Source organism: Rhineura floridana, chromosome 21 (genome assembly GCF_030035675.1).
Source record: "Rhineura floridana isolate rRhiFlo1 chromosome 21, rRhiFlo1.hap2, whole genome shotgun sequence".
Classification (NCBI taxonomy): domain Eukaryota; kingdom Metazoa; phylum Chordata; class Lepidosauria; order Squamata; family Rhineuridae; genus Rhineura; species Rhineura floridana.
Genome location: NC_084500.1, coordinates 19,675,316 through 19,689,252, shown reverse-complemented (window position 1 = coordinate 19,689,252; position 13,937 = coordinate 19,675,316). Strand labels below are relative to the sequence as shown.

At 51.4% G+C, this 13,937-nt stretch overlaps 1 protein-coding gene across 4 annotated transcripts in view; it reads left to right on the top strand.

Moving 5' to 3' along the window:
• The window catches only part of SUPT6H (SPT6 homolog, histone chaperone and transcription elongation factor), a 37,167-nt gene that overhangs the window by 3,446 nt on the left and 19,784 nt on the right, over positions 1 to 13,937 (top strand). For all 4 annotated transcript variants that reach the window (XM_061604947.1, XM_061604946.1, XM_061604945.1 and 1 more), the window contains exons 2-13: positions 6,005 to 6,206; positions 6,867 to 7,022; positions 7,302 to 7,372; positions 8,125 to 8,320; positions 8,758 to 8,842; positions 9,155 to 9,428; positions 9,917 to 10,018; positions 10,559 to 10,675; positions 10,966 to 11,055; positions 11,816 to 11,958; positions 12,426 to 12,577; positions 13,439 to 13,537. In XM_061604947.1, the coding sequence (XP_061460931.1) occupies positions 6,101 to 6,206; positions 6,867 to 7,022; positions 7,302 to 7,372; positions 8,125 to 8,320; positions 8,758 to 8,842; positions 9,155 to 9,428; positions 9,917 to 10,018; positions 10,559 to 10,675; positions 10,966 to 11,055; positions 11,816 to 11,958; positions 12,426 to 12,577; positions 13,439 to 13,537 (1,591 nt within the window). In that variant the 5' untranslated portion in view covers positions 6,005 to 6,100. The remainder of the gene's footprint in view (positions 1 to 6,004; positions 6,207 to 6,866; positions 7,023 to 7,301; positions 7,373 to 8,124; positions 8,321 to 8,757; positions 8,843 to 9,154; positions 9,429 to 9,916; positions 10,019 to 10,558; positions 10,676 to 10,965; positions 11,056 to 11,815; positions 11,959 to 12,425; positions 12,578 to 13,438; positions 13,538 to 13,937) is intronic.

Below are 13,937 nucleotides of genomic sequence, written 5' to 3'. Positions count from 1 at the left end.
CTGCTGAGAGCTGGAGCCAAACAACATCTGCAGGGAGGTAGAGATATGAAGGCTTGGAAAAACCATGGAAAATTCAGAAAAAGAATGTGGTTTTTCCCTGAATTTTTCCAGTTTTTTTCTCAGGCCTTCACATATCTATAGGTATAGCCACAGATATACCTCACCCCTGGTTATAGGAACAATTTAATGGAAATTGTTTTCTATGTTATCCTTGCGGGGGGGGTTAACCTTTTTGTAAGTTGCTTAGAAACTTTTTTGTAGTAGGTTGCTAATACCAGATAAATAACATTTAGTGTGGGGTTGAAATTTGCTGGTGGTAGTTGTTAAAGTATTTCTCCCTCCTGTCTTCTCAGTTCTCAGTATGAGTCTGTTGCAGCAAAAAAAGCCAATAAACCAAGAATCTGAAAAGCTAGCAGATTCATTGCAGCAGGAGCTTCTGGGACCCCAGTTTGTCAAACACAACAGCATTGTGAACTCTAGTCTACAAAAGCTCCTGGCATAATAAATATATTAGCTTTTAAGGTGCCAGCAAAATTATTTGTTGTGTCTTTTGCTCAGGGAGTTCTCTGAAGAAGCCTCTCACATTTTCCTCCCTCTGTCTAGCAATTGCTCCATGTTGTTCTCTTCTCCCCCCCCCCCCATTGTTCCCAATATGTGGCCAGGACTGAGTTCCCCTTCTGTATCCTGTGCGGAAGCCCCTAGCAGGGTGGGAGGTGCTTTAGTGCCTGCTCTGTGGGTGGGTAGAAACATTTTGCAATGTTAGTCCAGTTTCAGCCATCGTGTTTCTTGAAGCTCTTCCTGGAAAAATGTTGAACGTCGATTGCTATGGCCATTTGTGTTTTTGCTAGGATAAATTAGAAACGTTAGGTGGTATTGACGGTGTTGTTGTCTAGCTCTTTCTTCTGTTCCCATCAAAGGTTGGCAAGCCTTCGCCAACCACGTGCCCTCCCCATCAGCCCTTGCCAGCCCACCTATATGATGCTGAGGCTGATGGCAGCAAGGCCATCCTGGCTGGGACAGATGGGTGTTACCACCCAAAACATCTGGAGGGCTCCAGGTTGAGGGAGGCTGTGGTTTACACCAGATATGGGGAATCTTTGACCCTCCAGATGTTGCTGAACTCCAGCTCCCATCATCCCTTGCCATTGGCCATGTTTGCTGGGGCTGATGGGAGTTGTAGTTCAGCAGCATCTGGAGGGCCAAAGGTTCCCTCTACTCTGCTTCATCCTTCATCTTCCACCCATCCTCTCCCTCACTTCCTCTAGGTCTAGGACATTAGAACCACCAAGGCCAAATTCTGAGGAATGTGATCATTTGTTGTATCTTGTTAATTTATTATTTATGCTATTATTAATTAAGATCCTCCGTGGCACAGAGAGGTAAGCGGCGGTAATGCAGCCAAAGCTCTGCTCACGGCCAGAGTTTGATTCCAACAGAAGGAGGAAGTCGAATCTCCGGTAAAAGGGGTCGAGGTCCACTCAGCCGTCCATCCATCCGTGGTCAGTAAAATGAGTATCCGGCATATGCTGGAGGGTAAAGAAAGGCCGGGGACGGAACTGGCAATCCCACTCATATATACGGCCTGCCTAGTAAACGTCGCAAGACGTCATCGGAAATGACTCGCGCTACAAGTGCGGGGACACCTTTACCTTTTATTATTATTAATAATAATAAGTAATATCACATGCACAAATGTAATTTATGTTGTTCTCTTTTGTTGGATGTTTCATATTGCACTCAAACTCTTTTGTAATGGGTTGGGCTATAAATCTTAAACCTTTTATTTTTAAGCCAGTGCATCTCTTCCCCCCTCTTTCAAGGATCGTGCAGCAACACATGTGGATTTGTCTTATTTTAGCCTCCCAACAAGCCTTTTGAGGTAGCTTCAGCTGGGAAATAGTGTCTCACGGCGGCTAATGATGGATCTGAGGGAATAGGGAGTTAGACCTAGATGTTTTCCTGCTTCCAGTGCTGTAGTCCAGGCGTGGGGAACCTGTGGTCTTTCTCAGCTCCAAGTGGCCCAGCTGGCTGGAGTTGATGAAATTCAGCAATTTCGGAAGGGTCAAAAGTTCCCCGTTCCTCCTGCAGCCACTGTGCCACATTTGCTAGATACCTGGAGGAAGAAGGTGCATGAGCTTCTTCTCCTTACCCTGATCTCCTGCCTTTTTTCTAGGAAGTCCACTTACCTTGCGGTAATGAGCATTCTCTGATGCTCTCCTAAACTGCCTCTGATAACCTCCACATGCCAGGGGTGCCCCACATTCCATGAGCTGATGAATAGGAGCTTTTGAAAACTGGATTGGGCTTGGGTTCGAAGTGACTCACTGAACTGGATCAGAGAAGTCAGAGAGGAAGCTGCCATATACTAAGTCAGACCATGAGTCCATGTTGCTCAGACCTGTCTGCACTGAGTGGCACCCTGTTTCTGGTAGGGAACATTCCCAGCCTACCTGGAGATGCCACTGGGGACCTTCTTCATGCCAAGAATTGCTCTACCAGTGAACAATGGTCCTTTAGATACTCTAGAGCAGACTTTGCTAGCCTGGTGCCCTCCAGAGGTTTTGAACTACAACTCCCATCGGCCATGCTGACGGGGGCTGATGGGAGCTGTAGTCCCAAACATCTGGAGGGCACCAGGTTGGGGAAGAGTTCTCTGAAAGAGCTGTATGAAAAGCAAAGCATTTAAAGAGGTCCTGTAGCATCGTGGCAGAGACTTGAGTTGCAAAGCAGGAAGCTCACAGTTCAAATATTGCTGCAATATGGTGATGATAGTTCTGGCATAAGGATTGCTGAGGTGATGTGGGAGCACTCTAGAGCGTTCTCTAGGTGATGTGTTTTATTAACCCAGGCAGCTGAGAAGATGGACGTTCCGCAGTGGCAAACAAAGAGATGCTCGTAATTGCAGGCCGTACTTGCAGTGGGCAGTGCCATTCTCCGCCTGTCCCTCAGCCTGCATTTGCTCTTGCAGCACAGGGGCAGAGGCAGGGCTGTGGAGTCGGAGTCAGTAGAAATGTACCGACTCCAGCTTCAAAATAAAAACTTTTATAGGAATTTAGGAAAGTTTTCTTGTTCAGAAATTTTAGTCAAATAAATATATTTTATGTCCTATCAATCTAGCCTGATGATTGACGTGGTGGTGATGAAATGCCTTGTTTTACTATAGTAAATAGTAAATACAGTACCATTTTACTACAGTAAATTTGTTATTACTAGTTAATATACATTTGCCATTTATGAAGGAGTCGGAGTCGGACAGTAGAAAAATAGAGGAGTCGGAGTCGAAGGTTTAGCGTACCGACTCCACAGCCCTGGGCATAGGAAGATGCTTTCTATAGAGTTAGATCACTGGTCCATCTAGCTTATTGTTGGCTGTACTGACTGGCAGCGGATTTCAGACAAGGGGACATCCCTGCCTGGAGATCTTGTGGATTGAAGCTGGGACCTTCTGCGTGCAAACCCTGCCACTGGGTTCCAGCCCTTCCTGTTGAATGGGGCAGGAGTCCCATTTCTATGCAGAAATCACCTGTCGGTTGTGTTGCCCCATTGCTCTGCTTTGAGGAGCTCCACAGCAGCCACCTTTGCCCAGTTTTCTTTTATTGCAGAAGATTCTGGCTGTCTCTTCTCACTGCCCCAGTCAAATCTTAGATTTCTACTGGTTTCTCTCATCTGAACCCATAGTGGAGAGCACACACCCCCTTTTCTGCCTCTGAGGCAGGGATCTGTGGTGAGTGACCTCCAGCCATATCCAACTGAACGCTAGCTGTCTGTGTATGAAGGACCAAGGGAAGCTATATGAAAATAAAGTTCTTTCTAGGGGCAGAAACACGATGAAGTTCAAAGGGGCACGTCCAGATTCCTTGGTACCACCAAGTCCTGAGCAGAGCCAAGAAAACAGAGATATAGGAGGCTGCCTTATGCCGGCTCAGGCCGTTGGCGTTTCTAGCTCAGTATTGTCTTCACGGAGTGGCAGTGGCTGTGCAGGATTTCAGACCGAGAAGAGTCTTTCCTGGCCAAAACGCAGAGTTGCCAAGGATTAGATCAAGGGCGTTCTGTGTGCAAGGCTGGATCTGTACCACTGAGCGACAACCCTTCCCCAGTGTATTTCAGATGCCTGTACATTACTGTTGGAATAACAGCCCAGGCAGAGGCAGGCGTGGGAGTACTAATTAAAATGTGTGTGAGGAGGCACAGAGATCTCTGCCTTGTTTGACAAGCCGTGCTTTCAGTCTGAGTTCAGTGCAGCAGTCTTGTTATGCCCCTTGTCCTTCTGAACCCCCTTCCCTGCATGGGTTGGCTCAGGTGTGTATGTGGGGGACATCTTTGGCACCCCACCCCCCGTTATCATCCCTGGCTATTGGCCATGCTTGCTGGAGACGATGGGAGCTATAGTTCAGCAACAGCTGGAGGGCCAAAGGTTCCCCACACCTGGGCTTCCAGCTCTGAGATTTCTGCTGGCAAACATTTGGAACACAGGATGGGAGTGGAGGGAAGAGTCTCGTGGCTCGCGTAAGGCTGGAAGAACAGGAGCGATTCCTGCTTTTGCTATAACGAAAGAAAAGAGAGAGAGGTGCTTTATAATTAGAAACTTGCTTATGAATAGAAACACCCATGCAAAGTATTGTTTGGGCAATCATAATACGCCCTTGGAAAGGATGGAGATGGCTTGGAGTGCAGGAAAAAAAATCGTAGCAGTGCATTTGCTCATGAAGGCTTTGTTCCACTTGCAGACATGGTGACTTTGTTATCGATTGGCGTTCAGGGTTGCCTGAGTTGGTCTGTTTGGCCCAGGGAGGAAGGTCTGCCTGGACCAGAGCTCTGGGGTTGGGAGTTGCTGCTTGGGCGGTGGCATCAGTCACTGCTACTGCCCTGCTGAAGCCCACCACACTGGTGTTTTGCCCCTCCGGGGGTGTTTCCCAAAGACTCTTTGGCCCTCGGTTGCTCGTCCCTGTCAGTTGTAAACAAAATGTTGGCAAGAGGCCATCCGTCCTCACATAGCTTGGGGAATGTGCAACTTGAACTCTAGGTCTGCCCCGTTTTGGGACCAAGAGACATAAGCAAATGCATCTTTGTGCAGCTGTTTTGGTTGTCGTGCAAGTGTTGCGCCTTGCGAAGCATTTAGGGAGCGTCCCTGAGGATAACCTGGTAGCCAAGTGTGGATTTGGACTAGCTGGATTTGTGGCCCGAAGGAGCCTCTTGGTTTGCTTGTCAGTGTCCAAAACTCAGCCAAAGGGTTGGAGTGGTGAAACCGCATGGCTTAGGGAAGGGGACTTGGGTGCCTCACGCAGCTCTGCCCCTCTCCTATGGGTACTCTTGACGGTCTCCATCCCCTCCTTTGGCTCCTCCAATCTTTGCCAAAGAGATTCCTTCAAAGTTCTTTTGAATCCAACTGCAGGAGTTACATGACAGTTTATGGAATAAGCTAGCCTTGGCCAGCTTGCTTCCCATTTGGGTTGCTGAAGGTTGGAATGTGAAAACATATGATTCTTAAAGTCTGGCTTATGTTGATACCTGAGGTACATGTCCTGTCCCTGTGTGGCTGGATCTGTTATTATCATCATCATCTAGCACAAGTTTTTATTCTGCTCACAAGGACCTGATTTAAGAGGTACCAATCTCAGTCCAATAACGAATGAGGATTGTGCCTGCCCCCTCTGTCTGTCCTTACTTTTGTGTTGTAATGCAAGACTTCAGAGTGGTGTTAATGCACAATTTCCCATTGCACCTAAACTAGGAAACTGTGGTTTAATTCCCAACTACAAGCCAGGACATCAAATTCTGGTTTGTGGTCTGAGATAAAACCACAATTTTCTGATTTGGATGTAATGGGGAATAGGTTTAACCAGCCCTGGAGGTTTTCTGTTGTGGTGCATGAGAGACCATCTCCAGGTGGCCTCTGAAGCAACATTGCCTTCCCTCCCGCAGTCAGAACTGCACTTTGCTCCTCCCAACCATCCTCTTGCCTTTTGATATGATGGCCTTCTAATCCAGTCTCCTTTTCTCATAGGTGCTGTAGCCTGGGAAAAGGTGGGGGGGGGGCCACTTCCTTCGGTGACTTGGCCCCTTCCTCCTCTCCCACGCGGCTCCACTTGCAACTGCAGCCATGTCCGATTTCGTGGAGAGTGAAGCTGAGGAGTCTGAGGAGGAGTATGATGAAGACGGGGAAGTTGTTCCCAGGGCCCCCAAGAAGTTTGTCGAGGATGAAGACGGTGAGCTTGCTTGCTTCTTCACTTTCCCCGCCTGTTTGCATGGTGCTGCGCTCCAGGCACATCAACAATCTGGGCACGAGCATATGAGTCAGCGCCTGAAAGCTGCCTAACAGTAGGCAGCCATCTGTGCTCTGCTCTCGCGGCACTGTAGAGGCGGGGTTCGGGCAGTGCGTTTGTGGGCTCTGGTCCACAGAGGCTTCCGAGTTGGCTGGTGGCGAAGCCTCCGAGGATCTGAAGTTGCATCCTGGCTGAATTAGGGGTTTGCTTGCTTGGGAATGGCCTGCTGGTTCAATTGGGCTGCAGACCTGATCCAGCAGGCTGCTCTTTCGTTCTTCTGCCCATCAAAATACCTACATGTCTGATAGGGCTGCCCCCCACCTTCAGCAGGCCACTGTAAGCTAGCAAATGGGGAAGATCAGGGCATAGAATCATAGAATCGTAGAGTTGGAAGGGGCCTCTAAGGCCATCAAGTCCAACCCCCTGCTCCATGCAGGGATCCAAATCAAAGCGTTCCCGACAGATGGCTGTCCAGCTACCAAACAGGTCTGCCAAACAACCCCTTGGTTAAACTCTCCACCGGGGCTCCTGCAGATCTGCCCTTTTCAGCACCTGACGCCCTGGCCCCGAGTTTTGTTTATTTCTGTTTTCTGCCCCCATCAGAGGAGGAGGAAGACGGGAACCTCGATGACCAGGATGAGCAGGGGAACCTGAAAGGGTTCATTAATGACGACGACGATGAAGAGGAGGAGGAGGAGGAGGAAGCCAGCGATTCGGGAGACTCCGAGGACGACGTCGGCCGTAAAAAGAGGAAGCGCAGTAAGTTTGGAGGAGAGGGCCAGCCGGCCACGAGTAGGTGCAGTGTTGCCCTTTGTACCCTGGGCTTGTCCTCTAGGTGTGGGACTACTCCCACTGGGGCTGATGGGAGTTGTAGTCCACCACACCTGGAGGGCACCAGGCTGGAGAGGGCTAGCCCAGGGCCATTTGTTGGCCTCAGATTCCACCTGCCCACAGCCTCTCCTTCCTTCTTCCTCCCCAGCCTTTCCTGGCTTCATTTTATGGCTGTCTGGTGTCCTGACGTTCTGTCTCTCTCTCTAGATTTTGACGACCGTCTTGAGGATGACGACTTTGACCTCATTGAAGAAAACCTGGGTGTCAAAGTTAAACGAGTAAGTTGCACATTGTGCCCTGACAATATTTGGAGTAAGTCCAGGGTGGGCTCCTTCCTCAGCTAACCCTGCTCTGCTGTTGATTTGATTCAGTGGAGTTCTTTTCCACGAAGGGAGTTGGACCCATGGCCAGCCCAATAACCTCCCTCAGGAAAAGTCTCACACCACCACTCGGGATGACAAGAGCCTTCTGCAACAACAGATCAGTTTTCCCTAAGCTCCGTTAGCTGATGGGAGTTGTTGTCCAAAACATTTAGAGGGCGCCAGGTGGGGGCAGTCAAACTTAAATGTTGATGAGGTCCGCATCTTCTTGGGTGGGGAGTGCAGAGCTTGGAAACGTTGCTTTTTTGAACTACAACTCAAGTGGCTATGCTGGTTGGGGCTAATGGGAGTTGTAGTTTAAAAAAGTAACTTTTCCAAGCTCTGGGGGAGTGACATGCTGAGCGCCTGGCTGGACAGGATGGAGGCCTCCCGTGGCAGACAAAAGGGTTAGGAAAGAGTTTATCCAGGATAGCATATGTTGAATGTGGAGAACAGGGGCTGCCTGTTTAGGCGCTGCCCCAGAAGATGTAGGACCCTCTCTCTCGAGAGGGAGGCTGGCAGATGTTTTTAAATTGTTTTTAAAAATGTGTTTTTAAATTTGTATGTTTGTTTTTAATGTTTTAATTGTTGCAAACTGCCCAGAGAGCTTCGGCTATGAGGCGGTATACTAATGTAATAAATAAATAAATGCTCTATGTTCCCCTCGGCAGCAAAAATTCAGGCGGGTGCGGAAGATGTCGGACGATGAGGATGATGAAGAGGAGGATTATGGGAAGGAGGAGCATGAGAAGGAAGCCATCGCTGAAGAAATCTTCCAGGATGGGGAGGGCGAGGATGGGGGAGAGGGCGCTGATGGCCCCATTGCCGCGGCTGACGAAGATGAGGAGGAGGAGGAAGATGAGTCTGGTACGTATTGATGGCCTTTGGGCTCTCCGCGGCAAGGATGCCAGGTGAAGCTGCAGGAAGGGGGTGTCAGTGGAAGGGAGGTGTTGTCACGAGTCCCATTGACAAAGAGCGGTCCGAGTTTTCTACATTCGCCTTTCAAGGATTCGGAATCCAGCCATAGAGTTCTCATCTACAGCAGAACCAGCATGCTTTTAATTTAGTTTAGTTTTTGTTCAACCTGGAGTCCCCATGATGAAATAGTAGTGTTTCCCAGACATTGGGGAAGAGGAGAACCTGGCTGAATGTTCCCCCCCACATACACACACAAACAACTAGGTGTATCTTATTGGGAGGAGATCAACAATTAGCTGAGGTCTGGTGATTTCCAAAGAGCGAGGGAGAGGGAAGCGTCCAGTCAAAGCAGCCTCTGAGTCGCTGCTGTTGATTTGTTCTTCCAGATATCGATGACTTCATTGTGGATGATGACGGGCAGCCCCTCAAGAAGCCCAAATGGAGGAAGAAACTCCCAGGATACACAGACGCGTAAGTCGGAAGAAGGCTGTTGGCCATTCTTTTCAGACCTAGGTGAAGGGAGGGAACCTGTGCCAAGCAGAAGCGCCTTCCTTTGCGTGGCCACTGGAGTTGTCCAGCTCTTTTTGATGGGAGGAATCAGCCTGGATTTGCCCTAGCCCCCCCCCCCCGTCCAAATAAGGCACGGTGTGGGCAAGCAGGCTGCCCTCGACACCCGCATCCTGCCACGGCTGCCCTCTGTCCTCCCCGAGGCAAGGACCTTCTTGAGAGTGGCTGAGTAATGAGGCCTTCCTGTTCTCTCTTCTCTCCCCCCCCCCCACAAAGTGCTTTGCAAGAGGCTCAGGAGATCTTTGGCGTGGACTTTGACTACGATGAGTTTGAGAAATACAACGAGTACGACGAGGAGCTGGAGGAGGAGTACGATTACGAGCCGGAGGAGACGGAAGGTGAGATCCGCGTCCGGCCCAAGAAGACCACCAAGAAGCGGGTCAGCCGCCGCAGCATTTTTGAGATGTACGAGCCCAGCGAGTTGGAGAGCAGCCACTTGACCGATCAGGACAACGAGATCCGGGTGACCGACATGCCCGAAAGGTTCCAGGTGAGGAGCTTCCCCGTCCTTGCCTGCCGTTTCCCCTGCGTCCCACCTACAAACTGCTGGCATTTGTCACTGCATTTGCAGGAAGGGTGGGTGAAAGCCCCTGGGTGGCCCTCCAGATGTTGCTGGACTCCAGCTTCCCATCTCCCCTGACCGTTGGCCGCACTGGCCACTGGGATTTGGAGTCTAGCAAGAGCTAGAGGGCCACAGGTTTCCTGTCCTAAGAGGCATTCCCCACTCTCTCAGGAAGGGATGCCTCTTCTAAACCTTTCAGAATGCTTCTTCTGTGGGCCCCTCAGACGTTGCGGGACTCCCAACTCCCATCATCCCTGACCGTTGGCCATGCTGGCCGCTGGGAGTTGGAATCCCGTGACATCATTAAGGCTGCAGTGGGTGGGTCCCTATTCTTGGTTTACAGAATGTGGCCTCCTCCACCTGCTTAAGCTCTGGCAACAAACCTCACTTCTGCTGTTCCATTTTCCTCTTCCCAGCTGCGCTCTATTCCTGTGAAGAACGCTGAAGACGACGAGTTGGAAGAAGAAGCCGACTGGATCTACCGGAACGCCTTTGCCATGCCTACCATCTCCCTACAGGTAAGGCTCTGCTCCTCCTCCTGCTGGGGAGGAAGCAAGGAAGGGCTGCGGCTGCTGCTCTTGAAGCATCGTGGAGTGTTTCTCTAATCGTGCAGAGTCTGGGGCGTTGTGCAGAGTCTGGGGCGTTGAGCAGAGAGAATCTAAGTCCTTGCCCCTCCAGAGTTCCCTTTTGCAATCCTGCTGAGGGTCATTGTTATTGTCAGCGAAGCACAAATGGGCTTCATGGTCGGCTGTGTCTGGCACGCAGACAAGCCTGACTGTCCGGCAGAAGTTTTGTGGCACCGTTAAGGACAGCAGAACAGGAGATAGACCCCCATTTGGGGGCAGAGGCCCACTTGAAATCAGTCCTCGTACTCTCTTGAGCTGCCCCATCCCTTCCAGTGAGGCTTGTGCCCTCCCAGATCACGCCCCATCTTGGAGGAGGTGGTTGCTTTGCAGGGGAAGCTCCTCTGTGCGTATTTGTGGACTCTGCCAGCTCTTCAGGAGCGGCCGCAGAAAGCTCTTGCTGCAGCAGCCGATGACTCTCTCCCTGCCCCACAGGAGAGTGCTGATTACATGGACCGCGGCCAGGCCAGCAGCAGCTTCAGCCGCAAGGGCCCCAGTACCATCCAGAAGATCAAAGAAGCCCTTAACTTCATGAGGAACCAGCACTTTGAGGTGAGGGGGGATGGGATGGCTGAACTCTTTGTGCTTCATGGGGATGGATGGGGGGCTCCTGCGGTGCCTGCTCATTGCTGCCTCCCCCGGAGGGTGCCCTCCAGATGTTTTGGAGTGGCCATTATGAGGCTGGGGCTGATGGGAGCTGTAGCCCAAGAACGTGGCCAGACTGCTGCGGGCTGGCCCCAAACATCTGGAGGGCAGCAGGTCCGGTGAAGCAACGCTCCTCTCCGTGTGACCACAACCTCCTTGAGTCAACAGGGCTTCCTGGTATATTCCCCCCCCCCCAGGTTCCGTTCATCGCCTTCTACAGGAAGGAGTACGTGGAGCCAGAGCTGCACATCAATGACCTGTGGCAGGTCTGGCAATGGGACGAGAAGGTGAGGCTCCAGCCCAGCCACGTCTCCTAAAGGCGTGATTCTGCTAAGAGTCGCTTCAGCTGACCAAGCGTTGCCTCGCGTCACTCTTTTCACTGGGGGCAAAGGGAGAGTGGATGTTAGAGTCCTCCTCCTTTCTGTTTCAGAGGAAGGTGCATGCCGCCTTGCTTCAGAACTACTTGTTAACAGGCACTTTGAGGAGATCCCACCTGGCCACTATAGAAAGGGCTGTCTTTTTTTAAAAAAGAAAGAAAAATAGACCAGAGATCCTCCCGTGATATCGTTGAGCAAGATCTCCCTGCGAGGGAGGGAAATGGGCACTGTTCTCCTGTACCAAAAGGGTTGTGCCTCCTAGATCTGACCATTTTGCAAACTTCAACACCCACAACTAGATTATCTTGGAGGGCAGGAGGGATTTCCCCTGTACCTAGCCAGCTAGCTAAGCCCTTGGACTTCCTGCTGCACCACCTTGTGGGCATGACCCCGATTCCTTTTCCCCTTTCCAGTCCGCTTGCTTGTCTTTGCTGGCCTCCACAAGCGGGGTGGCCTGGCCCACTGGAAGGAAGCCCCCCTCCCACACTCCCAAGTCTGTTCTTACCCTTGTGCTCCCTGCCTCAGCTTCAGTTCTTGCTGCTGTGCAGTCCTTTATCCAAGGAAGGTTCACTGGAAGTGTTGAGGAAATGAAATTGTACAGGGCGGGGGGGCTGTTTGGAGGGAAGGACTGAAGACAACGCCTCTCTCCTCTGCCGCCCCCTTGTTCCAGTGGACCCAGCTGAAGATCCGTAAGCAGAACCTGACCAGGCTCTTTGAGAAGATGCAGGCCTACCAGTACGAGCAGATCTCTGCTGACCCAGACAAGCCTCTGGCGGACGGGATCAGGGCCCTGGACACCACGGATATGGAGAGGTACGGACGGACTCTCCTCCTCGGATTTGTGCTTTTTCGGAGAAACGCCAGAGCAGGCCAATGCTTTGTCCTCTTCACTCCTGGTCTGTCTTTCCCTCTTTTCCTGGGATCTTCTTGAGGAAAAACACATCAGCCCTTCCCTTCTTGACTGGCTCTTCTTTTTGCCGTCCGTCTTCCTTGATCAGAGGGATGGCTTTGAATTCTTCTTTAACTCTGGCTCTGGGAGGGAGGGGGGGCCTTCCTGGTCGCTGTATTTTGAGGAGGGTGTCCTGACACACATCAGAGCCCAGCTACTGCATTGGGCCAGAAACTCATCTGCTCTCACAGTGGTCAGCCAGATGCTCCGTGGCTCCTTCCACTCGTGGGCTGAAGAGTGTGCTTCTGCCACACGCATTTCAAGTCAAGCAAGATCTGTTTCGTATGCACCACCCCCCTCCCCATTACGCTGTAACCTGCTGTTTTGGCAGGCTGAAGGATGTGCAGTCCATGGACGAGTTGAAGGATGTGTACAACCACTTCCTGCTGTATTATGGCCGAGACATCCCCAAGATGCAGAACGCGGCCAAGGCCAACCGGAAGAAGCACAAGCGGGTCCACGAGGATGGGGACGAGGAGGAAGGTATGTGGCCTCCAGCTTGGGGCTCCGTAGGTGGCTGAGTTGCCAAGGTGACCGCCTCCTCACTCCCACCAGGGCAGGCACTGGCTCCCCTGCATGTGCTCTCTCTGGGAGCTTGGCTTTCTGCAGATGGGGAGCATCGCTCCACCTCCCTGTGATCGCCACGGGTAGCAAGAGTGCTAAAGCTGGGCCTCCCCCAATGGAGGCTGTTGTCCTTCCGATTTAGAAAAATGTATATGTGCCTCTCAAGATGGTATTTAGCAAATAGACCTAAGCAGTTTACAGAAATTATCAAATTGAAAGGACATATAAAGATCACAATGTTGTTGTTACCAAACCGCCCTTCTGGAAGTGTCTAGGAGGATCCTCCTAGGAGGAAGGGCAGAATATAAATTTAATAAATAAATAAATAATTTAAATGAAACCCATTAAAATATGCAGTAAACCACCCAAGAATATCATAAAGAACATCTTTGTGGGTAAAGGTGGCAAGCGCGGATGAGTTTCCACTGTGGTGTTCTGTTCAGTTCTCCCCTTTGGTCTCACAGGAGGTGTTACCAAACTCACGTTAATGTGCCCTTCCCCAACGTGGTGCCCTCCAGATGTTTGGGACTGCGACTTGTCGGTGGCTGCGGCTGATGGGAGTTGTCGTCCAAAACATCTGGAGGGCAACAGGCCAGGGGAGATGAGACGTTTATGCTTTTTCTGCGCAGATTCCTCCAAGAGGTAGAGAGGAGGTCTGCCTCTCTTGTCGGGGGGTCCCCTTTTCCTCCCCTCCCTCAGGGTTTTCTCGTTCTGGTGTGTGGCCTCTTGGCCCTTCTTGCCTGCAAGGGTTTTCCCAGTGGCCTCTTCCTCTCTTTCCAGGTGAAGGAGAGGACGTGGAGGATGAAGAGCAGAAGGGGCCGGAGCTCAAGCAGGCCTCTCGCCGGGACATGTACACCATCTGTCAAACAGCAGGTCTGGGTAGGTGACGGCTTCAGGGCTCTCTTGGCCTCTGCACCAAGTCAGCTGTGTTCACTGGAGGGGAGAGGCAAGCCATTTGGGGACTTGGCACCCAGGTTCGTTTTCCCTTTAGTGAGGCCAAGGGCGTGGCTGTCTGATGGGTGGGGAACCTGCAGTGGCCCTGCAAAGTTTGTCAGACCTCCGTCCATGACCGTTGGCCATGCTGGCCGCTGGGGCTGAGGGGAAGCCATTCAGAGCAGACTGGTCAAGGCCCAAATCCGAGATCTGCCCCGCTGGAATAATACTGTCTTCAGAGGCAGCTTAGAAGGCACAGAAGGAAGCAGGCCCCAGGCAAACTTCTCTGGGGAAACCCTTCCATGGTCTGGGTGCTTAAGGTGGACAGTCCAGCGTTATGGGGAAG